At 46.8% G+C, this 25,592-nt stretch overlaps 1 protein-coding gene and 1 long non-coding RNA gene across 4 annotated transcripts in view; one reads left to right on the top strand and one right to left on the bottom strand.

Annotated features, from left to right (window-relative positions):
• LOC121455867 overlaps positions 1–25,592 on the top strand; it is a 77,909-nt gene that overhangs the window by 31,015 nt on the left and 21,302 nt on the right. The window lies entirely within an intron of this gene.
• The window catches only part of Clybl (citramalyl-CoA lyase), a 217,975-nt gene continuing 206,941 nt past the window's right edge, over positions 14,559–25,592 (bottom strand). Inside the window, exon 8 of one of the 3 annotated variants that reach the window (XM_041663598.1) lies at positions 14,559–14,857. In XM_041663598.1, coding sequence (XP_041519532.1) covers positions 14,762–14,857 — 96 coding nt within the window. In that variant the 3' untranslated portion in view covers positions 14,559–14,761. Of the gene's footprint in view, positions 14,858–16,905; positions 17,007–24,155; positions 24,240–25,592 lie in introns of those variants that run through there. The other 2 variants (XM_041663608.1, XM_041663617.1) reach the window with 2 other exon arrangements.

Below are 25,592 nucleotides of genomic sequence, written 5' to 3'. Positions count from 1 at the left end.
TTCTGAAGCTGCACTCTTCCCGCCACAGGGCGAGCCCTCTGTATAAGCACTTTCTCTTAGGAGTGGGGCATTTAGGGATTCTAGGAGCTGGGCGACTGACTTGGATAAGAGCAAGTGATTTTTATCGCTGAACCATCTCTCCCCATTCATTCACTCTTTGGGTGTGTGTGGGGCGGGGAGAGCGCGCGCCTGTCCCTGTCCCGGGAAGCACACGTGTGGAGGTTAGAGGAGTCCGTTCTTTCCTCCTAACATGTGGGTCTAAGGGTCATCAGGCTTGGATGCCAACACCTTTACCCTCTGAGCCATCTCAGGGGCCCAGAACTCAATGCATTATTAACTCATTCATTCAACAAAAACTGATTAGGGGCAGGCATCATGCTAGGCGACAGGGACGAAGAAAGAAATGAACTTTCTGCCTCTGGTTGAGTTCCAGCCTCATAAGCATTTGGTACGGAGAAGGGAGGTAGTGCGCACCCGTCCTGTTCTACTTAATTCTTCCTTACTTAACCCGCCATCCCTTCGCTACTGCCCTGTGCGAAGAAGCCATCCCATCCCTGTGTTCCCTACCCAGGACATTTCAAGGGAGAGGGGCCGGTGGGTGGAGTGGGGCTGTTTCATCTCCTCACATGAGAAGCTGCAGGCATTTGGACATGAGGACAGTGCACACTTGACTTCTGGAATGTCTTTGAAGGCTAGCCTATAACATGCTGCCTAGAAGTGGAAATGATCCCACAAACAGTGAGTCACGGACACCCCCGTGTCCCCGGTATGAGAGCCAGGTGTATAAACAGAACAGAGGTCCTCCTCCCTGGAAGGCGCCTAGGAGTCTTTGGGGGAAACAGAACAGGGTCTTGAAGGATTCGTTTCCCTTTCTTTCTTTTCTTTTTTGTTTCTTGGTTGTTTGTTATGTTGTGTGGGTCTGCCTGTTGTTTTCCCACCGGATAAACACTGACACGGAGGCCCAGGAATACTAGCGTACAGGACAAAGTCTCCCAGCATTTCTCCTTACCATCGTACACAGCCAAATTCTTAGATACTTTCTTTTTTTTCTTAATGGCCTCCCCAGTGCCCCTCCTTACAGTGGAGCCTGGCTCTTGGCTAATTTGCATGTTTGTTTTAAGAGATAATGAAGAGTAGAAGGAAGAAATGGAGTAAGATCAAAGTAAGGAAAACTTAAACTGAATCCTGGCTTTCACAGCCACTAGAATTACTGCATAGACGAAAGGGCTTGGCTTCGCCCCAAACACCTGCCTCCGGGTCAGTAACACATCGCTCTGCAGGCACACAACAGAATCTCAACAGACTGAGTGAAAGTATCTTCTAAAAAGTATTCTGAAGGTAAAGGCCTCATTAAGGGAGGAAAGGAATGGCCAAACGGGAGTGCGTGTGTGCCTGCGTGCGGGGGGGGGGGGGGGGGGGGGGGGGGGGGGGCAGTCTTCTGGCCTAAGGCAAATAACTATGATCAAAGCTTCCTGCATCTCTAGGGGAGGTCCTGGGCCTCAGGGAACAGCTAGCCCAGGACCAGGCCCTCTAGTCAAAGTGACTAAAGCCCTGGAGAGCCCCTACCCTCTTTTCTTAGTGACCCACAAGTAAGCAAGCAGACCCTGGGGCTGGGGGGGGGGGGGGCGGTGGCCAGAGAGCAGTGAGAATATATGTTCCCTGGGCTGTTTACTGAGCCGCTCCCGGAACCCCCAGCTGTAGAAACCTATGCAAGGCCCGAGTCTACTAAGACCCTCAAATCAGACAGATGATGCTCTCAGCTACTGGCTGGCCTCTGCTTTTTATCTGAACTGGCAGCATTCAGTCCCGGCCACTTGATGGCTTCCGTTGAGACGCAGAAAGGTTCAGTATTTTGTGTGTAGCATAAGTATATAAGACACATAAACACAGAGAATATTAGTTCTGAAGCATGACCATCCACCAAGGGAGTCTCACCTTTTCTGGGAAATTTCCACCCCAGTGTGCCTGAATGTGAGGTTCTAGTTCCCTCTCTCATCAGCCTGGAGTAGAAATTAAAGCTCAGGTCAAGTGAGAGGAACTGTTCAAGTCCTCTGTGGCCTCAAACTTTATTACCGAAAGTTCAGGTCTTAATGCTATCACTGCAAAAATCACACTTCATCTCTGGAGGTTCTACAGCTTGGTTTGGATGTTTGTCTCTCTAATCTGTAAAACAAAAGCTGACCAGAGTTTTATTTCATGAATCTATGATGAGACTCAGAGATTGATATCTGTAAAAAGACTACCAGATATTTAGGCAGAGGCAGGTAGTTCAAGGTCAGCCTGGTCTTCAGAATGAGTTTCAGGACAGTCAGGGCTACACGAAGAAACCCTGCCTCAAAAAAACCAAACCAAACTAAACTAAACTAAACTAAAAACAAGAATAAGGCCAGGCAGTAGTGGCACACTCCTTTAGTCCACAGAGGCAAGTCAGTCTCCGTGAGTCAGCCAGCACTGTTTCATAGAGAAACCCTGTCTCAAAAATTAAAAACTTAAACAAAGAACAAAATAAACTACTATATTCAAACAAGCAAACAAAGCAACAACAACAAAAACTGGGTATTGTGATACTGTCTCAGGTTAGCCTGATACTCCCGGACTCCATTAATCTTCCGGCCTCAGTGTCCTGCACAGCTGGGACTCTAGGCGCCTGCCCAGTATCACTAGACAAGTCTCTCCTTGAATTTTGGGTTTCCCAGCCATCTTACTCATCCTGGCCTTGAACTCATGGTGATCGCCCTGCCTGGGATTATAGGAATATGCTATCATGTCTCACCCGACAGACAATTCTAATATGCAGACAAGGTATACCCAGCCCATTGGTACAGATGACCTCAGAAGCCTTTGTTTGGCCTCCCAGTGCATGGTTTATATAGTTGAAAACTTAAATACAAATACTGAGAAAATCTACTCTATCGAGATTTAAAAAAATTAAAAACTCTTAATCTACTAAACAATCCCTTCTTACAAAATTCAGAGGACACAAAGCTACTTCACTAGTAGACTTGGACCCAAGTCCAACAAAGTATTTTGAGCAGGTGTTATAAGTCTATAAAAATTACATTTCCCCCCACATTTTTAATAAACTCAAGTGGGTTTTAAGTCCACCACAAAACACAGATTTACTTTTTGCCCTTGAGAATCAAAAGGCAGTCAAAGCTTTTGATTTACAGGAGAAAATTTTAGAACTCAAAAGGACCAAAGAGAAATTTGTACACTGAAGACAGACAGATGAGAAGCATTGAGAGGTCATGATTCACAAGCCTGTATATGCCTCTAATCTCAGCATTTTGGAGCTGAGGTAGGAGGACTGGCACAAATTTGAGAGTCCAGCTCCAAAGAGCAGGACTCTGTCTCAAAAAAATAAAATAAAATTAGGGAGAAGATACTAAGTTACTAAGATACTAAGCTGTTAGTTTGGGATGACAACACCCTGCACGAGGGAGGGAGACAGAGACAGAGAGAGAGAGAGAGAGAGAGAGAGAGAGAGAGAGAGAGAGAGAGGAGGGGGAGGGAGAGAAGGAGGGAGGGAGGAAGGGAGAGAGGGAGGGAGGGAGAATACAAAGCTAGCCTGGGGTATGGAAGGGAACCTTTGGGGGGGGGGTGTCACATTGTAGAAACTTTAAGGGACAGGCAGGGCAGGCCTAACTCCCTAGCAGGGTCTCCCTGAAAAACCAAACTCTCAGTTTTGGAGGTGGATTTTATTTTCTCGGGAAGCCTAAGTGCCCACTCCTAGAAAGGCAGCCTGCCTCTGTGTGCTTCGACACTGGCTGCAGCAGCAGAGGGTATGGAGGTAGAAAAACCTACCCCGCAAAAGGCAGGAAACAGAAATACTGCGTTTGGGATCTGGATCAGAAGTCCAAATCAAAAGCGCACCATGGCCGACAGAAACATGCATTTCTAAAGATATTTATTTGAAAGTTTGGAAGAAAGCAAAGCTCATGCCCTGGGGGCTCCTGGGAGTATATACAAAATACAATAATTAAATTAAGTCCAGCAGTTAAAATTTCTCATAAAAAGAAAGAGCTGGAGTGCTTCCCAATGGGGAATGCTTGACTTAAAAGAAAGGGTTTGCTCCATGGCCTGAAGGTCAACAAACTGGGGCTCCATGAGAATGTATAAAATTTCTTAAAGCCGGTCTTCGCTCTTTGTTTTGTTGAAAGAAAATAAAAGAGTAAAAAGGGACAAGTTTTGAAAATTTGAAAAAAAAAATGAAGGCGCTGTCCTAAAATCATCGGGATTTTTATAAACACCACACTGGAGGCTGTGAAAACACAGCCCTTTTTCTGAGCACTAATCAGACACACATGCTCTTCAAGAAGGAAGTGGGGGAAACGGCCGTGGAAGCTTTGGAACAAATCTCCTCAGAATACACTCATTTTCAGACTTGCAAATTCAGGTCGAATTCACTTGCCGGTTAATTCTGAACATATTTGCATTTAATATTTCAATATTCTCATAAATATATTTCACCTTTTGAAATGCCTTACATGATACAAAGACTGGGTGCATGTGTGTGTGTGTGTGTTTCATGCGGCAAAGTTATTAGGATGATCTTGTTGGGTTCTATTCTAAAACAGAATGTTTATCACAATTTGAAAATGTCTTTTTTGGGAGGAGGGGGGTGAGATAGGGTTTCTCTGTATAACAGCTCTGGCTGTCCTGGAACTCGCTTTTTAAACCAGGTTGGTTTTGAACTCACAGAGATCAGCCTGCCTCTGCCTCCCGAGTTCTGGGATTAAAGGTGTGTGCCATCGCCACCCAGCGAAAATGTCAGTTTTTAAATAATGATCATTTGTTTTTGTTTCTGGTACTGTCTTCACCCAAAAGGAATAAAATTAAGATGAAAACCAAATTTCATAAGCTTGATATAAATATACTTATACCTTAGTAAGTTACACATAAATTATATTTTATAGAGATAGAGAAGATTACTATCCAGGGACGCCTGGTCACACAGTGCTCTCAGCCTCTGCTAAAGCATTATGAAGACAGCAGGATTGGATGTACCACATCAGGAAGAGCAACAATATTTAATTTACTGAATAATTTGTGATCTCATTGTCATTTCTCCTTTGATTCTCAAAGTATGGCATTAGCTGTCCCCGGCACTCGGGGTCTCTCCAGTAAAACGGGCACGGAGCACAGCCGGTGCCAAGTTCACAGTAAATGCCGGATTGTGGAATGTTCTCTAAGCAGCAGGGATTTCAGCTAGAATTACCTCCAAAATATGAGCTCGGAATTGGGGGGTGGGGTGGGGTTGCCTAATTCTCTTGCTTTCCTCTCTGGCCCTTGGAATTTGTGCTTTTGGAATTCTGAAGGTGGGTGGGCCTTAAGGTAAAATTCTGTGGAAGAAGAGTCAGCCACTGTAAGTACTCAGAGGGGTGAGGGGGAAGGAAGCCAGAAGACACAAAGAATTTTGAAGGCCTTGGGAGATGAGGTGGCAGGGGTCTGTGAAGCCGGGAGAAGCAAGCACAGCTGTTGTCCTCAGGGTCTGAGTCCTGACACTGTCTCCCAGGACTGTTTTCATAGAAGACCCAAGAAATTCTCTAGCGGTTCAGCTCAGCCCTGGTGGTAAATCCTGCAAGGGTTGGGGAATGGTGTATTTGTAGGGTGACTGTGTCTGCTGTCGGTCTGTTTTTGAATGACAGTTGTTTGAACCGAAATAGGTTCAGATGTCTTTACTGGCCTTGAAGGGAAGCTGTGGTGGAAAGGGAAGCTTCTGCTTTTGTTTGTATTGCTTCAGGAAGACCGTTTGGGGCTGCCTCACACTGTAGATTTGTTGAAGAGATATTTAATGAGGAATTGAGAGTCAATCTGAGTCAGGAGTGTGTGGTTTGGTGGAGTGACCTTCAGATTTATAAGTGTGGTTCTACCTGCGATACAATCTTGAGCAAGACAACAGTCCCACTAGGCTCAGTGTCTCTAGTACTATGAGGTAGTACTATAGTTTTCTATGTGGATGGTGCCCCCTTTCAGCCAGGACTGGTACCGTATGGGGCTCCAAGGGCTTCAGTTTCTACGAAATCAGGAGTTTGGACAAAATGATGGAATTTAAGTTTATAGTCAAACATCTCTGGCGTTGAAATTAAGTCCCACAGCCTATGAACCAGTCTAGGAGGTTGCTACCAGCGCCGCGAGGCTCTCCTGGAATGTGCATAGATGTCAGATCAATGTATTTCTCAGATTCATTAATAGAAATCAAAGTACACCTGTAAACCCATTTCTGGGGAGGAAAGGCAGGAGGATCACTCACTGGCAGCTTAGTAAATTGTGAGCCAGTTGGCTACATGGTGAGACCCTGCCTCAAAACAACAACAAAAATTCTGGGGATCAACGCCTAGGAAAGAAAGAAAGGTGAGGGATGAAAATGCAGGGAAGGACCCAAATCAGCCCCAGTGAAGTTCGGGAAAATGCATAACACATCAGGACACCTCTGCCCTAACACACATGCAAATGCAAGGCTCCTCATCTCTTAGCTGCAGGTCACTCTGGGCCCTACAGCTGTTGAAGGTTCTGGCAGCTAAAGGCCATGTCTCCTCAGCTGGTCCAATGGGGGAATCCTCAAAGGGCCACTTTCATGGTGTATCTCTCCGATTGCCATATCTTCATGGTAACACTTGGAACTAGCGTTTCTTCTAAGAAAACTGAGGCCCAGAGAGTGTCCAGTCTGAATGTAACTGATTAGTGAGGAAGCCAGGAACAGAAGTCAAGTGGTGAGGAGAGACTCGAGCCCTGGTTTTAACAAATACACTTTTTATGGAGTTCATACCTGAGGGTGAGGAACAAGAGCAGGAAAGTGTATAGAGGGGCATAACAATGTCCACTATGTGTACTGTGGGGTACAGACATGCCTAAGTCAGTCCTCCAGTAACCGTCCAGTCCAGTGCACTGGGAGAAGGGCAGAGGAGTAGGCTGTGGAGGAACTGGAGAGCCCTCACGGACAGGCATGTCTGGGAAGGTTAGCTGTCTTGAGGATAATGCCAAGGGAGGTTGGAAACTCATGCAGGGAAATTCGTGCAGTTAGAGAGGCAGATGTTGCAGCACCCAGTGCGTGGGGGGCCAGGGTGCTGGAGCTTGGAGTTCATGGCAGCCCCTTGTCTCAGGCGAGCGTGGGAGAAGCCTCTATAGGAATCCCAGTTCCTGGTAATTCTGTCATGGAGTTTAGACCATTAGTGTTCTCTCTCTCTGTCTCTCTGTCTCTCTCTGTCTCTCTGTCTCTCTCTCTCTCTGTCTCTGTCTCTGTCTCTCTGTCTCTCTCTCTCTCTCTGTGTGTGTGTGTGTGTGTGTGTGTGTGTGTGTGTGTGTATGTGTGTGTGTATACATGGAGGTCTGAAGTTTACTTTATCTGAAGGCTACCTTATCGAGGCTGGGTCTTTCCTGTTTTTGCCTCTATATGATGTATCATGCATTAGGCATCCCAACCCCTCTGCCTCAGCTACCCACTTTCTCCTGTTTTCCCCCCACTATACATTCAAAGGAGTGCTGACTTAGCTTCCAGGGATCAAACTCGGCTCACTGGTTTGCTCTAGCAAGCGTGGTTATGAGTTGAGCCATCTACTGAAAAGAAGCAAGCCAGGGCTCACACTGACTTCTCCCTTCTTCCCTCCCGGTGCTTAGGAGTTGTGAAGCCAGCAGCCTGGAGTGTGAGTTCCCCTGGAGACACCACACAGAGCCACCTAAGCCAGAACATTCTTTTTCTTTGTGATGCTATTTGTGTATCTAAATAACAAAAGCAATTTCCTTCATTGTTTAAGAGAAAAGACAAAACAAAACTGGGCTAAATCAATTATTTGGCATCCTGGAGACCAAAAAGTCCTGCTTGCTTCCTCTGCTTCCCGCCTTCAGCAGAGAGTATGACGATCATGACACATACTTGGACTCCCTTGCATTTCTCTCTTTAAACACTACTTCCTTCTCCTGTGTGTGTACGCGCGCGTGGGCATGTGTGTGTGTGTGTGTGGTCTCAGAGGACAACTTGTAAAAGTTAGTTTTCTCTCCTTCCATCATGTAGCCAAACTCACATCCTTGGGCTTGGAGACAAGGGTCTCTCCTGCTGAGCCATCTCACCAGTTACCGCTTGCTTTCTGGTCCAAAGAGGGAATTTTGTCTACTGGTTTTGTTATTACTGTGATGAATTTTTGTTTTCTGTACAGTTCCTCCCATGCCCAAGACTAGGGAACATGTCTGGTTTTGTGTGTGTGTGTGTGCGCGCGCGCGTGCGCGTTTTGTAGACCTACAAGGAATCTACAACAATATAAGAACTGGCTTGCGGGGAGGGACTGGCATGTTGGGACCTTTAATCCCAGCAGTAGCAGACAGATCTCTATGAGTTTAAGCCCAGCCTGATCTACAAGTTCCAGGCCAATCAGGGCCACAAACAGAGCCTGTCTCAACACCCCGCCCCCGCACCCACCCTCACTCCCCAGAGTTGGCTGAGATCAATGGAGTTCCATTACTTAAGGGACCATCAACATCAACGTTGTCTTTAACTTAGTGGGCCGTGGTTCTGTCTGTTTACGCCTTCAGGTGGTTCTCATACATGACAGCCTCCTCACTTCGGCCAGTCTCTAGCTGTGGCTGAGCACTGCAGTTCCCTGGGCACGATCAGGGAGGAAAAGGAGGCACCAGGCCAGCAACTAGTGACTCCCTCGGCAAGTCTGTGGGGCATGTGCACACCACGGAAGGGCCGACCTCATATCTTAGACGGCAGGCTGGCACAGCTTGATTTTCATACTGTGCAGAGGAAGAAGGAGTTTGGGTTGATGGATTTCTAAACTCTTTAAATTCTTTTTGTTTGTTGGTTGGGTTTTGTGTGTGTGTGTGTGTGTGTGTGTAGCTTTGGAGCCTGTCCTGGAACTCTCTCTGTAAACCATGCTGGCTTCAAACTCACAGGGATCTCCCTGATTCTGTCTCCCGGGTGCTGGGATTAAAGGTGTGCACCACCACCGCATGGCTACATTTTAAATTCTTAATTCAAACTTCTGTTCTTATAGTAACTGTGTTTTAATATATAACACTATTTGGGGGGGGGGTTGTTCCTTCCTGGACATCAAACAGACTTATTTTATTTTATTTTTTGAGTCAGGGTCTCACTATGTAGCCCCTAGCTGACCTGGTACTCAAGGCCCAGCCAACAAACAGAGCCTACACAGGCAGTTCAGCCTGAAGGGAATCTATCAGTGGAGAGCCCTGTGACTTTTGGACAGCTCTCTGGCATCCAGTGAACTCAACAGATATTGGCTGAATATGAATTTAGTTGAATGTTCCTGAGGACAGACTCCCCATTAAAAACTTCAGGGGAATATACTAGCTCAGCAAAGTTCTGCTTCTCTCTTATCCTGGGGATTAGAATGTGTGGTGTTCTCTCACAGACGTGTAAAGAAATCCAAAGTTGCTGCGACCGGGGCAATTTTAACCAGAAAGCTGTCTGCTTTGGAGTGAGTGTCTTTTCCCTGATTCAGATCCCGAGTTAGGAACCTGAACGCCTTGACTGAATGGTTGAAAAGGCAGCAGACCTGAGTCCTCCCAGGTTCCCTGGCCCACAAATCAGGTCATCTTTAAAAGGAGAACTCAGAACCAGTACAGCAGAACCCAGAGGACTCGCCCGGCACTTGAGGCTCCCCCACAATTTGCCTTCGCGCGTGGCCCAGAAGCAAGCTTCGGTGTTGTTGACACACCCAGACGACGGGTCCCCAGTACCGGCTATGGGCCCCACGCAGGTGTCCGGCCTGTGTGCGGGGTGCGCAGGGGCCCAGGAGCCCCGAGAGAGACGTTATTGTTACACTGTAACGAGTCTGATTAACACGCTTCTGACACTTTCTCTTAGTTTCTCCGGCTCCTAGCAACCGTGCACAAAGGCGAGGGATTGTCCCTGGCTCCGCGGGGACACGGGGCAGCCTTTGATCTTGTACCATTACAGCCTGGCTGCGTGACAGGCTCGCGGGGTCCGGGAGGCCTGCAGTCCTGGACACTGGGCCACTGGAATCCCCCCACTGCGGCCCGGGCCTGGCCCCGACGGCCAGTGCTCCCCCAATTCCCAGTACCGCTACACGCGTGTAACTCATCGCCAAGGGAAGGGCAGCACCCTCCAAATGGTGTCCGGGGCCTGCTGGTCTCTGCCCCGGGGCTAAGCCCGCAAGTTGATCGATCGCAGGCGGTGGGAGGCGCAGGACGGAACACCTACACGTGTATCCTGATCACCTGGGCACGTCTCTTTCCTCAGCGGCACGCAGGTACCAGGCTCGCCTTACCCTTCCCGTAGGAAGCAGCGAAAGGAAAAACCAGTCGATCAGTCACGATGAAAAAAAATAAAGGAAAAAAAATATAATAACATATATATGTATATATATATATATATATATATATATATATATATGAAGAACACAGTTACATAGTTCCCCTAAATGCAATAACCCGCTTAGATGAAACTGAGTGGGTCGCCACAAACTGCACACCGGGGAGGACTTCAGTGTCTTTCCAGCGCTTGCTTTGTGTCACTAGCAATTCTTATGGATTTTGAAGGAGTTGTGCCGTCAAATAATTGCTGGAATTAAACAAACCGTCTCCACTAACGACAAAAGTCATCACAACAGAAGAGCGAAAAGCTGCCGGGTCCCACTGCGTAAGTTTTACAGGCACTAAGCTGGGTCTCTGAAAGTAATTTCCTTTCCAGTTCGGTCGCTTTCTTAGCCCCGGCCTCAGTTTAAAACAGAGTAGGGGGAAAAAAAGAAGAGCTAGGCTTTAGCATTTCAATGTTAGGGTCCGGTAATTACTTCCCCTAAATTGCAAAGTGAAGGCCTTGCAGGGGGCGCCCCCGGGAGACAGGTCGTTGTTCCCAAATCCTGCTTTTACAGACCCGTCCTGTGACCTCCGCCAGTATTAATATTCACAAGTCCCCGTGGAAAAAAATCTTATGACCGGTTTTGTTCCTTCAATTGCTTTTCTAACACTAGAGGGTAAAAATAAAAATAAAAACTCAGAGGATTCAGATTGCAAAATAAATGTAAGCTCTAAAAGCAGAATGTCCTGAAAAAGAAAAAGAAAAGAAGGGAGGGGGTGGAGAGCCGGTATTCTTTCCTCTCCCTGTGGCAACTTAGAAAATTCCACAGTCTCTAAAGAAAGTCAGTTTCCCTAACTCCCACAAAACTATTCAAAGCAAAGGTGTTCCAGGCGATAATGACTTCTATTTTAGAGGGCGGAACACCGCATGGTTGGTTCTATTGACCCAGCAAAATATGCCAGGCAATCAAGAGACTTTCAAATTCAAACTATAGGAGGTGAAGTCTTCATTCCCCCCGACGCTATTTCCCGGGCTATTCCCGGCTTGTCTCTAGAGCAGTGGGCCGGCCGGATGGACAACTGAAGGTAAGGCTCGAGAAACTCCCTAACTTGTGTCCTAGCCCGGGCCTCATCCGGCGGGAATTCCCCTCACCCTTTCAATAAAACATGACTGTACAGATACAATCCTCTATACATTAAAATGAGTTTGTCACAGATTGTCATTAAGACCTCAGTAAAACAATGAAGACATTATTGGGTACCCCCTCCCCCGGGCAAGGTATTAAAGGACACCACACGGGTCCTATTGAGATTAATGAAAAAATTATGCAAAAAAATCGCAATTTCATTTTCCCGTGACGAGGCTTTGCGTCGACCCAGTCAGTCTTGCTTCGCACCTGATGATTTATTAAACTAATCTGCGGCGATCAACCGCTGATGTTCTCAGCTCAATCTAAGAAATTGTTTCTCATTAGTTCTGATAATGTTTTAATAGTGTTATCCATAATTTAGCCCCCTAGAATTAATAACAAGGGGGGGGGCAATAGGCCAAAGTGGCTGTCATGAGCGACAGGAAAATATAAACAGGTATGCTTCTTTTTAATTAATCTGATGAGCAGCCAAGTCCCCTTCCCGTGTGCCCTTCCCAGCACAGAAGATGAAGGCCCACTTCATCTCCCTCAGCCTTGGCTGCATCTCTGCAAGCCCTGCTCTGTCACCTACTCCAGGGTACCAGGGAAGTGGGTGGCACAAGTGGGGAACCTGCCTCCTAGCTTCTCTGTGTCTTAGGATTCTATCTCTCAGGGAATGAGGTTCTGTGGGACTCCGGTAGACACCGACCTCTCTTCTAGGGTCCTTGTTAGGGTATCTGCTCAGAGAATGGGCAATTGGCCCACATCTTTATCTCATGTGGGCCCCAGTCTTGTGATCCTACCACAGATGGGATCTCTTGGTTACGAAGATGATCAACCTCACATCTGAGAAGGCTTTGTCAAAGAGGTGGTTTTGAGCCCCTGGGTATGGTGGTGCACAGCTGTAATCTCAGTACTTAGGAGGATGATGCAGGGGTACTCCTGTGAGTTTGGTGCTAGTCCAGGATACATATCAAGATTCTGCTTCAAAATCAAAACCAGAACCAAATGGGGTGCTTTTGTATGAACAGGGACGTTGGTGAGAAGGACTCAGAGATAATCCAACACAGTAGAGACCCAGGAGTCCATGGCCCTGTTGCTGTGGACTGGGAGGACTCACGAGGCCCAGCTCTTAGCATCACTTTGAAAGGTTGCTTTCCTTGGGGACTCTATGGCTTCTACCATATACAAGTGGGGCTTCCTCAGAGGGAGGCCCTTGCTTGTGGAGGTCCAACCTGTATGGGCTTGGGGGCTGAGACATTGCTGAGTGGAGGCCAGGACATGTACCCTCTGATCCTTTTACAGCCAAAGGTTATCTGAACCAGTGCTGTTTCTGACACGTGTGTGTGTGTGTGTGTGTGTGTGTGTGTGTGTGTGTGTGTGTGTTGACGGGTACATCAAGGCCCTCCAGTCTCTGCTGGCTTGTGAACAGTCTTCCTAAGTCTTTAAGGGAAAAGCGTGGCCCCCTGTGGTTCTAGCTTACTCTGTGTACACTTGACTTCATGATTCCAGACGCAGCATGGGGACTTGGGGGTGCTCCTCACCCAGAAATGCTGACCACTGCCCCTGTCCGCTGTCCTGAACCACCATTCGCCGGAGGACAGCTCCTCCTTCCCACTCCCATCCGTCTTTCCAGAGACTCTGGGGTAGCAAGAGGTGGCCCAGGTGAGGCATAATGACTTCTTAACGAGGGGCTTCATGGGGTAGGGGAGACACAGGGTCCAAAGCAGGCAGGCCTCATCTCTCTTTACAAAGCCCCTCAGGGTTCCTGCTTGTGGATATTCACGTCTCAAGAACATGTTTCTCCTGATCTATCAGGTCTGCATCTGGTACAGCCACATGCCAGTCAGAGCATGGTCTTCCCCTTCCTACCGGGCAACTGGGGTTCATGGTGGTGGTGGCGACCATGGTTTCTGGCCTGGCATTGCTGTGATGATATGGCATCCAAAGGCCTTCTGTAGGAACTGAAAGGGTTGGGGTGAAAAGTAGACCCCGATGGGGCACACGCCAGGGGCCCCTAACGGAATACACCAGAAGGGCCTAGGGAGGGGGAGAAAAACGAAAGTGGAAAAATAACTGTTTTCTATTTACGAATTTAAATAAACAGAACAGCCTTCCCCTGCGGTGTCTGTCTAAGAGGAGCGGCCACGCCGCTGAGTAGGTCATGAAAAGGTTGGTGTGGAGTTTTAAACTTCCCATTCTGCTAATTTCTTAAAGAACAGAGGTCCAGAGTCTCTGCACAAAAGCTCGTGGTTTTAATGAGGGAGAGAAACAAAATCTCCGCTTGTTGGTGTTTCAAACTTCATTGGCGTCCTCTGGCAGGCACAAGTTGATCCTCTGAGGCTTCAATACCCTTTCGCCTCCAGTGGAAGGGTACCGTGCTGAATAGGGAACAATGGCTGGTTGTTATGTTTGTTTACCCTTCCCCCAAGCTGGGTTAACCTCTTCAAAACAGCTTTCCTAAGCCCGTTAACCACACCACCCATATGACCTACAGCCCCATCTCTTATGTGATGCAAATCTCGCAGGGGGCCATATGCACCGGCCTGGCCCGTGGCTTTGTGTCCTCTGGACATACAAGTTTATGGCTGAGGGAGTCCTATCTTGGCCCTACGTTTACAGGGGGAAATGGCCTCAAAGGCAGGAAGATAAAGGGGAGAATCAACGGTCTTGTTTTCCCTGCATTCATTTTTTTTTTAATTGCCAGTAACTGTTGACCTCAAGTACTCGCTCAAGATGAGAGCATTCAGGGTCACCATATGGATAGAACATTGGGGGGGGGGGGGCGGTGGCTCCCCCTGGAATCAGTTCTGAAAGTTGATTTTTTTTAGAAAATGTCTTTTATAAACTGATATGATACCTAACATTTCCAGTGTCATCTTTGTCATTTTATCTGATTACTCGGAGTGCTGAAAATCTTGATATTATTCTTTAAGAATTTAGCCTTAAAGTTATCTGTGGCGTCCACTGTACAACTGAATAATATTGGAGATATTTCCTAATAAAAGAAGAATGGGGAGAGTATACACAGACCAGAATACCTGTTTCCTTGAGGACTTAACTTCTCCCCACCCATCTTTGCTCCCCATGAAACAATAAACCCGTATTTATAACACATTAATAGACAGCAGAAAAGCCATGAACTTAGATTCCAAAGGAAGAAAATTTATTGTTAGAATAACTGGTCAGTAAGACACAGGAGGAGGGCAGGAGTCGTGACTAACATGAACTGTAAATGAAACAAGGTTTCATTTGATGGGGCGTGCTAGCACGCTGCCCCGGGTACCATGGTTTGTCTTTAAGCGACCCACTGTATCCATTCAGCCCGCCTGAGGAGGGCTTCATTTAACAGATCATTTTTCCTTGATGGATGTGGCAAGCGTAACAATGTTGTGGGCCTGCTTCAGTAATGGCATGTCGATCATACTTCCTCGGAAAGTAAAGGCTCCCTGGAAAACAGAATACAAACTTCCTGAAAGAATGCTCGGAAATTATAGGCTTCTTTTCTTGCGTGCACTCTTGTACGGCGAGAACATTTTAGATACCACCTGAGTGATGCTGACTTTCCTGCCCAACTTTTGAGAAAAACCAGAGCAAATTGCAGGGGACAGATTTCTTTTTATCCTCCTACAGAGGCAGGGAAGGGGGAAAAAATCCTTCAGCATTTTAACAGAGAGGAAAAAGAAACACATCAGACACAAAACATGGCAAACTGTTCATTTCACTCTTTTAAAAAAAATCAAACGGAAAACAGCCGTGGAAGAAAAATTTAAATATTTCCTCATTTCATTTTGAAATATTGTGTGGGACTCTGCAGCAGGGTATGCGCTCTGGTGAGTGATTACTGTTTATAAAAAGTCCATTATCAGCTTAATACATGCTTCCTTCTCGCCAGACACAGTGAAGGTGTTACTCCAGGGTGATGAGAAAATGGGAGGTCGACTACAGTGAACCAAACGAGGCCATGCTGCTGGGCAGAGGCATCAAGGACAAAGCGGTCACTCTCTGTTGACCACACGGGGAGATGCCTCTGCCCCCCAACCCCTGCGCACCCCCATCTTGCAGATTCTTTACTTCTTAAGCCTTCTGTAAACACCCACTCAGTGTGGTGTGTGATATGAGCCCCGTTCTAAGTTAGGACACTGGGGCTTACAGTAGTGAACCTTCCAAAGTTACATGACTGGGAAGGGTTAGGGTTACAGGCAGCACCACCAAGCCGCCCAACTTCAAGTCTTCACTGGAATCAACAGAAGGAAAATTTACCAGACAGAAAGCAGCACGCCCAGATCCTGCTGCATCACTTAAGTATTTGTGTTTCTGTTGGCTTTGAGTTTTGTTGTTTCTCTCTAACATAGGCTACCCTTCAATTCACGGCAATCTTCCTGCTTTGGTCTTGGGACTGATAGCATTACAGGTGTGAGCTACCAAATCTGGTTTCAGGTCCTTTGTGTGCTGTTGTTTTTGAGACAGGGTCTCATTATGTAGTCCCAGCCTGAAACTTGCTATGTAGACAGAGCTGGCTTTGAACTCACAACAGTTCTCTCTGCCTCCTGAGTGCTGCGATTAAATGCATGGGCTACTGTGCCTGGTTTTTCAATAAGTTTTTAAAAATTATTTGTCTTTGAGGTGCCAGAGATGAAACTCAGACCCTTGTAGTCAGTGGCTCTACCCCTGAGCCACACCAGTCCAATCTGGTCATTTGTTCTCAAGGATGTGCGAAGAGAGACAGCAGGTGCCTCTGGAGATCTGGAGGTGGAGCCATCCTAACCCTTGAGAATTCATTTCTATACAGCACAGCCCATCCCCTGTTTCATAAGGCAAAGTACAACTTGTCAATAGTCGGCGGGCACTGCCCTCGCTGCTCCTTCCTGCACGGGACTTCTGGGACAGGCATGCTGGGAACGGCCATGAGGGTTATGAGAGAGGCACAAAGGGTATACTCGTAGGAAGGAAGTAAACAACCGTAGCAGAGAATCTTTGGTGATAAGCTTCAGATTTTACCTTTCAATAGAGAGAGATTTGAAAGCCTACAGAACGAGAATTTTTCCAGGAATGCCTGACCCTCTTAGCCTCAGAATGATGAACCCGACTCTTAGGCACATCTGTGTGACATAAATCCTGTATTTGGGTCACTTTCTGATTCTCCCTCTTTTACCATTTATACCCTTCAATTGGCCTTTGGCCCGTTCCATATAGCCTAGAGCTAATTTGGGTCATCTAGGACCATGATGAATTTCATGGATCTGGTTGGGGAGGTTCCCCAGGTTAGCATTCCGTGGAGATCAGGGCTTGGGTCCCATGCTGTTTTACAAGGCAATAGTCTAGTTTTCCCATTGGAGTAAATGGGACACACAATGGCCTCTTGGAGCGCCGCCCACAAGTGGATTATGGCCCCTGTAAGACAGTACATCTGTCCTTCCAAGGTTTAGCCAACAGGCTGAAGAGAGAAAGTTAGCATAGATGCACATGAAATAAAACAAACAAAGAATGATGAGCCCTGCATCAAAAGAGATGTCTTTTGGACCACGTCTCCTGAAATTGTATTGCCTTCTAGAAGCACACCGCAGATGAGAAATACTTCCAGCTGTTTTTCAAGACCTGGAGAGAGAAAGAACATTTCTTTCTTTTGTGGAGGCATATCTGGTTTGATTTCCTTTATTCTAGTGGAAAACAAGATGTAGAATCCTTGTTCTCTTTCCTTTATCACTGCAAATTGAGGACTTCAGTGTCGGTAAGAAAACCCATACGCCTTCACACATCAATTCATAATATGCCTGTTGTTATTGCTATTGTTTTATAACACACATAGGTTTATCTGGACAGTGTAAACAGTCTGGTGGTCAGGACTTGTTGTTGCTGTTGTTTTTAAATGCAACTGGTCAAAAAGCTACTTGGATTTTTGGGGACAGTTTGAAGATGATGGATAAGTTTCCATTTTGCTGGCTGATAACTTTTTTGGAAAATTGACATCCCATTTCAAAAAACATGAAGAACATCTATTATCTTGAAGATTTAGGTTACAATTTTGTTTTAAGAGCCTTTAAGGAGCTAGAGAGATGGCTCAGTGGTGAAGAAGACTAACTGCTTCTGCTGAGGACAGAGTTTGGTCCCCAGCACCCATATGGTGCTTCACAATGTCTGTAACTTTAGTTCCAGAGGGTCCAACACCTTCTGGCCTCTGCAGGTACTGCATGCACAGCAGGCACACACATCAGTGAGGCAAACATTTTTTTTTTTTTTTTTTGATTTTTCGAGACAGGGTTTCTCCGTTGCTTTTGGTTCCTGTCCTGGAACTAGCTCTTGTAGACCAGGCTGGCCTCAAACTCACAGAGATCCGCCTGCCTCTGCCTCCCGAGTGCTGGGATTAAAGGCGTGTGCCACCACCGCCCGGCTACATTTTTTTTTTTTTTTGAGGCAGGGTTTCTCTGTGTAGTTTTGGAGCCTGTCCTGGAACTAGATATGGATCCACCTGCCTCTGCCTCCCGAGTGTTAGGTGTGTGCCACCACCGCCTGGCGAGGAAACCATTCTTACACATACAAGTAAATAAATCCTTTTAAAATGTTTTTAAACAAGACTGTGCTTGTAACCGAATACTTTAAGAACCACACTGACAAAATAATAACAGCAATAACTTTTTGAACAGTTACTAATCCCTGAGCCACAACTGGAGGTTTGTGTACTTTGTTTCATAAATACTTCCCACAACTGCAGTCAGGAGTAGATACTATCATTCATTCCATGAAAAATAGTTTTTGGAGGCTGAGAAAGAGGCTCAGTCAATAAAGTGCTTGTGCAATCTCCAACACTCGGGAGATAGGTCAACAAAGCTGCAAGTACCTGCAATTCCAGCAATGGGGAGGCAGAGACAAGTGGGCCCTGGGGAAGGCTGGCCAGTCCATCTAGCCGAAATGGTCCAACGCTCCAGGATTAACAAGACATCCTGTCTCGAGCACTAAGGTAGCGAGCAATAGAAGACACCTCCAGGATTAACAAGACATCCTGTCTCAAGCACTAAGGTAGAGAGCAATAGAAGACACCTGTGGGGACCTCTGGCCTTTCTGTGCAGCAGCACAAACACTTGAAAACCTTTTTCTGTTTCATTTTGGTTGAAAGTGTGCACTAGAAAAACAACCTGATACAGTCAGACACATCACCAACACCCACAGTGCTGTGCTATAGAGCTCCGGATCTATCTTACAAAACTAAAATTGTACCCAGCAAGCAACTCCCCTTTGCCCCCAGCCCTGTTGCCTTGCTTCCCCGACCTCTATTCCCAAGGCTTTTTATTTTATCCATTCTCACACTATAACTGAAGAACCTGGTGCAAATCCATCCTGGAGCTTATTAGGATAGCATGAGAACAGAACATGTTTGTTTTCTAAAGATTTGTTTTAAATTACATATATGTGTGTACACGTGTGTGGGTCTGTGCTCAGGAGTACAGGTACTCATGGAATTAGGAAGACGGTTCTGGAGCCCTTCGAGCTAGGGTTATAGGTGGTTGTGAGCTGCTTGCTCTTTGCAGGAGCAGTATATACTCTCAACCAGTGAGCCATCTCTCTAGCCTCAAACATGTTTATCTGATTCAAATCTTGTGTGTTCTTTAAAGCCTTTGGATTGAAGAACGTGCTAAGCATGTTCTGTGATTAGCCGAATCAGACTCTCACACAAATAACTGGTCTGGTGTGGCTGTGTTATTTGTGTTGGAGGGGGTGTGTTAAATTACAGTTTCCAGGCTCAGTCTAAGGGGTTACATGCTGGAGGCTGGCCAGGGATTGTGTCGTGATTCCAATGCACTCCTGAGTTTGAGTCCTTCTGTTTTTGCAGAAGTGACTAAGTTGTAAGTAGAAGCTTACAAAGTGTGAGACCCCTCGAGACCCTGTGACCCCTTACAACGTGTCCTCGTGGTGCTCAGCCATGGGCTTTTCTCAGGCCAGTCATTAGTCACCGATCATCCACCCATTGTGGGTAGAGCAACCTGTGCCAGGCCCTGGGGAACGGGGGGGGGGGGGAGACTCCACCCCTACCCTCTATGAGCTTCCAGTCCTGGGAGCAGAGAAGCAGCCGATGCCTCAGGATGGAAGGAGCAGAGATCTATGGACCTACCAGGTTGCACGCTCTATGGCTATGAGGCTGTGTACTCAGCAATCATCACACACGTTCCATGACAGTGGCCCTAGGGCTCAAACCCTGCAGACTTTCATTCCAGAGGGACTGATGGCGTCATTCGTCCTTCTACAAGGACTTCCCCGGTCAGTGGCTTGGCATTTATTGCATATAGGTCTGTGATCTAGAGTCCAGAAGTGGGGGCTGACATCATGGTAGAGTTCCTGTCATCTGTATGGTGTTGGGGGGAGATCTTGTGACTCGCTGAAGTCATTCCCATGAGAAAAGGGCACTAAGCCAGAGATGTAGCTCAACAGTAAAGCACTACCCTCCACTAACCTAGCAAACAAAAGGCCCTGGGTTTGATCCCCAGCACCACAGCCCAAAGTGGCCCTGAAGTTACAGGAACCTCCTCCTTGGCTGAAGCCTTTCAGGAGAATGCCGATGGATGTTTCCTTGCAGAAGTGGTGGGACAGGAAGAGCGGTCGCATCTATGGGAAGGGGTCAGTTTCTGGCACTCAGCACCTGTAGATTTTGGCATGTTTTTCTCCTCTAGAGCACTAACAGACCAGTTTGCTAGACACTGACACTATTACTCTCTCTTCTTCTGAACCAAGGTGGAACCTGGCCTCAGGCACTAGGAGGCAAGTCCTCTGACTTAGAGCTACATACCCAGCTCATGAATGAGAGGAAATAGAAAAAAGGAGGGAGAGAAAGAGGGAAGGAGAGAGAGAGAGAGAAAGAGGGAAGGAGAGAGAGAAAGAGGGAAGAGAGAGAGAAAGAGGGAAGGAGAGAGAGAGAGAAAGAGGGAAGGAGAGAGAGAGAGAAAGAGAGAGAGAGATAGAGAGAGAGAGATTGTGTGTCACCTTGTCATAGTTATTTGTGAGCTAGAGTGGGGAGGAACAACAGGGGTTTAATGGGATAAGAAGAAACTCAAGTCCTACTGGTTGTCACTGGGCCTTTATTTTATTCTTTATTTTGGACGACAGGGAGGGCCTGCGGTTGTTTGAGCAAACTTTGTTACTGTACATGATGCTGGGTCCATAAGTCACTCTGACACATGCAGTAAAGGTCCATGCCAATTGGTCTCAGGAACCTGGAATCCTGCCTCTCTCCCTGTCAAACTGTGTGGGACCCTGGTTCACCTCAGGTCCTTTACTATTCGATGTAGTGAGAGCCTACAGCATGCGTGGTGTAGTTAGGTGGGGGATTTGCTGCAGCAGGGAATAAGGTGGATGTGTCCCTGACCTCATGAAGCAAGGAAAAGCATTAAATGACCATCTATAGGAACGACAAAACACAAATGGTATGTACAGCCAATAGAAAAGCAGGTGCAATGGAGAAGCACGCTCAACAGGGAACTTGGTAAAAGATATGGTGGCTCTTTGGCAAGTACACTCAAGTGGAGACATGAAGGATGAGTAACAATTTCAAGAAGAGGAGGGGACAAGAAAAGAGTAACCAGGGCACAGGGCAGTCAACTCCCCAGTGGGACCCAGAGCTGGGTTAGCCATGGGACAATAGAAGATGGAGTTAGAAGCCATCTGCAAGTTTCATTTTCTGGGCTTGGTAACATTCACTGGCTAGCTGACCAATACCCAAGCCTCCAGCGGGACATAATGACCAACCTCAAAACTGTAAAGTTGAGTTGAGGTGAGGTTAACTAGTGCCAATGACTTAACCATTCAAGGGGAATCAAGTACGTCCCTTTTGTGGTACTTAAGGGTCAAGGAAATCAGAGAGAAGGCATCATCAAAATGGGGGTAGTTCAGGCAAGAGAGAGCTTGGAGGAACAGGTGGGATTTTGCTTTAGTTTGTTTCTATTTTTATTCCATCGAGACAGGGTGGAACTCATTCTGTAGACCAGCCTCAGCCTCAAACTCTGACTCTGCGTTGAGACTAAAGGGTGTACCACCAACCCTGGTTAGAAGCAGGTGGGTCTGTGTTGTGTTTTGGAACAGGTGTTTTTTAAAAGTCAAGTTTCGAAGGTCAGGTTGTTAGATGGATGTGTGGAGGGATTTGAGGAAATGGCAGACTACACATACAGAAGCAGGTGAGGGGTCACCAGAGACTCCGCAGGCGAGGCAAAGGAAAGGTCCCAGGAATCACAGAGCAGAGGTGCAGTCCTGTAACCTCAGCCCTTTGAAAGAGCACAGTGTAGGATACAAATGGCTGAAGGTTCTTTAGGGTCTGAGGAAAGGGGCCAAATGTCCAAATTCAAGTGGTCCAGATTCTGATAACTCACTAGCTGATGGGTTTGTCTGGGACAAAACTCCTGATCCTGCAGATGATGGGGGCTGGAGATGCTCTGTCCTAGCTGCCTGCATCACCCATACCTGTTCTTTCTGGGACCACAGGGAGGAGGGTAATCCTTTTGTTCCTTTCTTTGAGCTACCCTCCCCCAACCAGGAACCTAACCACTGGAAAGCTAAGGGCTGGACGCTCAACAGGACCCTCAGGAACAGGCTCCCTGGTTTTTGCCCCCCTGGCTAGCACTAGGAGAGGCAATGGGAAGAATCCTGTAGCAACTGCATTAGCTACCATACCAATACATTCAAGTAAACCGCACCCCCAGCAAATCCCACAGCCAAACCTGGAGGACGGCAATATTATTAGAAAGATCCATTACCAAAAAAGATTTTTTTTTCCTTTTTGTTTTGCTGTTGTTGTTGGTATAGAAATTTGAACCAGGCCCATACATGCTAAGTGTTCTCCCACTGTGTGACACTTCTGGCTCCAAGAGTGTTCATTTTGATTGCCCCTTTTTTTGCTTTGTTTTGTTTTTTTGAAACAGATTTCTTTGTGTAGCCTTGGCTGTCCTGGAACTCACCATGTAGATCAGGCTGGCCTCAAACTCAGAGATCTGCCTGCCTCTGCTTCCTAAGGGTTAGGATGGAAGGGATGTGTCACCAGACCAGGTTGATGGCATTTTTATGCTTTTACAAAATGTTTTCTGTATTTGAGACAAAGTCTTGCTATGTTTATCACATTGGCCTCAGATCCAGGGCAAACCTCTGCTTCAACTTCCTTGGTGCTGTTTTCAAAGTCATTTCTCATTTGTAATGTGATGAAGGTATTATTTCAAGTTTTAATTTTAAATCTAACTTATTACTGTGAGTGCATTCGTGTGTGCGTGTGTGTGTGCGTGTGTGTAATTCAGCAGACAGGTGACCTTCCACCCAGCCTCTGATAGGCAAGCCGTTTAAACGGTCGTAAGAGTATAACAGATCTGATGGAGGTCAGCTGACGCCTGACTGGGAAAGCAGGAGAACCTGGGTGGTAGCAACTTGCTGAGCACCTTGGGAAGATCCTTCAGCTTCTGACCAAGGCAAGCTCGGAGAGGCTTTAAGAGCCCAGTTCCCACAGTTTTCCAAGTTAAAGCCTGGAGAAGGCCCCCCAGCCTTTCCATCCCTTCTCTATAGCTCCATGGCTTTCAAAATCCATAGCAAAGAACCGCTGGTGTGGAACAGAACACAAGCTTTTGTGTGATCTTTATGCAGCTCTAGTCAGACCTGACTTTCGAGGGTACTGGGCATGTGCACCACAGAGCCCCTCTAGGGACTACCCCCAAACAGAGAGAGAACATGATCCATGGTAGACACATTCCGGTTGCAATCCTTAGCCTGCTGCTGTCACTCACAGGGAAAAAGGTTGTGATTTTCTGGGGTTTCCCTTAAGGCCACTTGTTGTAGAGGTTTGGGCCATATGTGCTCTTGAATCTACAGGTGCCTGGTCTTTGTGCATGACCTCCAAGCATGATCTCCCACAAACGCAGGTATGGTACCAGACTTGAGTCTTCATCTCTAAATTGTGCCCATAAGGTTGCAAAGATTAAAGAAAGCCTACAGTGGCCTTACAGGCTCTCTGTCAGTGATATGGCTCAGGGCTTAAGAGCACTGGCTGCTCTCTCTAAGAGATCCTGGGTTCAATTCCCGGTACCCACATGGCAGTGCACAGCTGTCTACATCTGTAGTATCATGGGACCCAAATCACTCTTCTGGTGGGCAGACAGAGAAGCTGACAAATCGCCCACTGCATAAAATAAATAAATCTTTAAAAAAAATAAAGAAAAAAAACTAGATTCAGGGGTGCTGGTTCTCTGACAGAACATCAATTGGAAGACAGATAAGATTTACAAAAATTTAGAAAGGTAGAGAAAATGCTCACCGATTCCCAGAATCAGAACAATGGCAAACAGTCAAAACGGGCCAAATTCTAAGAATCTGGAAGGGAACGGGGAGGGGATGAGTGGACGGAGAGAGCTCACAGTTAGTTTTGTAAAGAAGAAGCATGAAATTACTCAGTTCTCACCCTGTGCGTGTCATCCTGGGTAAGATCAACTCAGAGCCTCACTGGCAGGTTTAGCAAGTCAGAGAAGTAAGGATTCTGGAAGGCGGCTTTGGAAGATGCTAGGTCGGAAAGGTTGAAGCAAATGTGCAGGGGAGCGGAGGTGAGCATGACCAGAGGCTCCAGGGCGCTGATAAAACCCTGCACTCCCAGCACTCTAGAGGTGGGGGCAGCAGGACCAGAGTTCAGGGTCATCCTCAGCAAATTAGTGAGTAACCAGGTGATCAAACAAACCATATTTCATGTCAAACATAAGCTACAATTGCCGATCCCAGATAGTAAATGCCACGTTACCTCCATGTTTGGCTAAGATCAATAATGTTAAGGTTCTAGGTTGATTCTCTTTTTGAAATCTGATGTAAATGGGCTACCATGACCTAAAAAATAATTTAAGATTATAAGGGGGAAATGGTCTTAATTTTTCTAGAAGAACACAAGAAGTCAATATTGTGGATACTATGGTAGCCATGTCAGTACTCAGGGGATCACTTGAGTTTGAAGCCATCCTATTTTTCATAGTGAGGTCTCGGTCAGACGGGGATACACAGAAAAGCCCTATCTCAAAGACAAAAACAAAACCCCAGCAATTTATTTTCAGCACAGTTGAAAATTTGTAAGAAGCTGGCTCAATAGTGTTTCCTAAGAGTGTTTTAAGCACCCGTTTCTGTTTAGCAAGCTACAGGGAGACGTGGAGGCAGCAGACAGAATTCTTGGTTCTCTAGGATGGTGAGACAGTTCCATGCTTCCTCCATCAAGTCCTACTAAAGTAGAAAAGACAGAGAATTCTGGAAATGCTTGACTTAGATTTTTACTAAAATAAAATATCATTTACTAGCTTTCAATATAAACAAGAACAACAAAATACCACCATAAAACACCAAAAGCCAGGGCTGGAGAGATGGTATGTCAGCTAAGACCCCTTAAGTGCTCTTGCAGAGGACCAAGCCTGGCTTCCAGTGTCCGCACCAGGCAGTTCACAAGTACTTGTAACTTCAGCCCCAAGGTACCTGAAACCTCTAACCCTTGTGGGCACTGAGCTCACACACACACATAATGAAAACTAAACCTAAAATCACCAATAGTTTAGAGAATTCCTTGGACTTCCTTTCTGTAGTCAGATAAAAGAGAGGAGATGAAGATGGTGGGGTGCAGACAGAGGGGTGAGGCATGAGGTAAGATTTAAAAAAAGGGAGGAAGTGAGGAAGGGCAGTGATGAGAGGAAGGGCGAAGACCACACAGACGACATGTCTACAGACCTAGAGCCTAAGAGGGAGAAAGAGGGCAGATGTTCAAGGGAACAAAACGGCCCTTTCCTGTGTATCCTTGCTGAGAGTGTAGCATCTGAGTGATGAAACTCAGGTCTGGGTGGCACGAGGCTTCTCCAGCCTTACTCTGACCCTCTCCGATCTACCCTGGGCGTATGGAATAGGTTAGAGTGAACTGAGCCAATCGAAAGCCTTTCCAGGGCAGGGTGGATGGACAGGGTCAGGACAGGCCTGGGAGGAAAGGGGCAGAACCATGTGGGGTCTGATAGCAGGGAGAGTGGAGTGAACACCTGCAGTCCACTTCTTCCTTCCTTGTTGGTTCTTGTTCAAGATCAGAAGGCGCTTGTCTGTGCAAAAATCTGAACTGTCCCTGTGAATCCTTTTAAGAGTCTATCTGGGGGCTGAGGAGACTCAGGAGGAGGCTCAGTGGGTGAGGTCTTTCTGCACAAGTATGAGGAACTGAAT

Source organism: Microtus oregoni, unplaced genomic scaffold, assembly GCF_018167655.1.
Source record: "Microtus oregoni isolate MIOR12 unplaced genomic scaffold, Mior012 000001F_ref0000356, whole genome shotgun sequence".
Classification (NCBI taxonomy): Eukaryota; Metazoa; Chordata; class Mammalia; order Rodentia; family Cricetidae; genus Microtus; species Microtus oregoni.
Note: the sequence above shows the minus strand (reverse complement) of the source record. Positions and strands in the feature narration are given on the sequence as shown.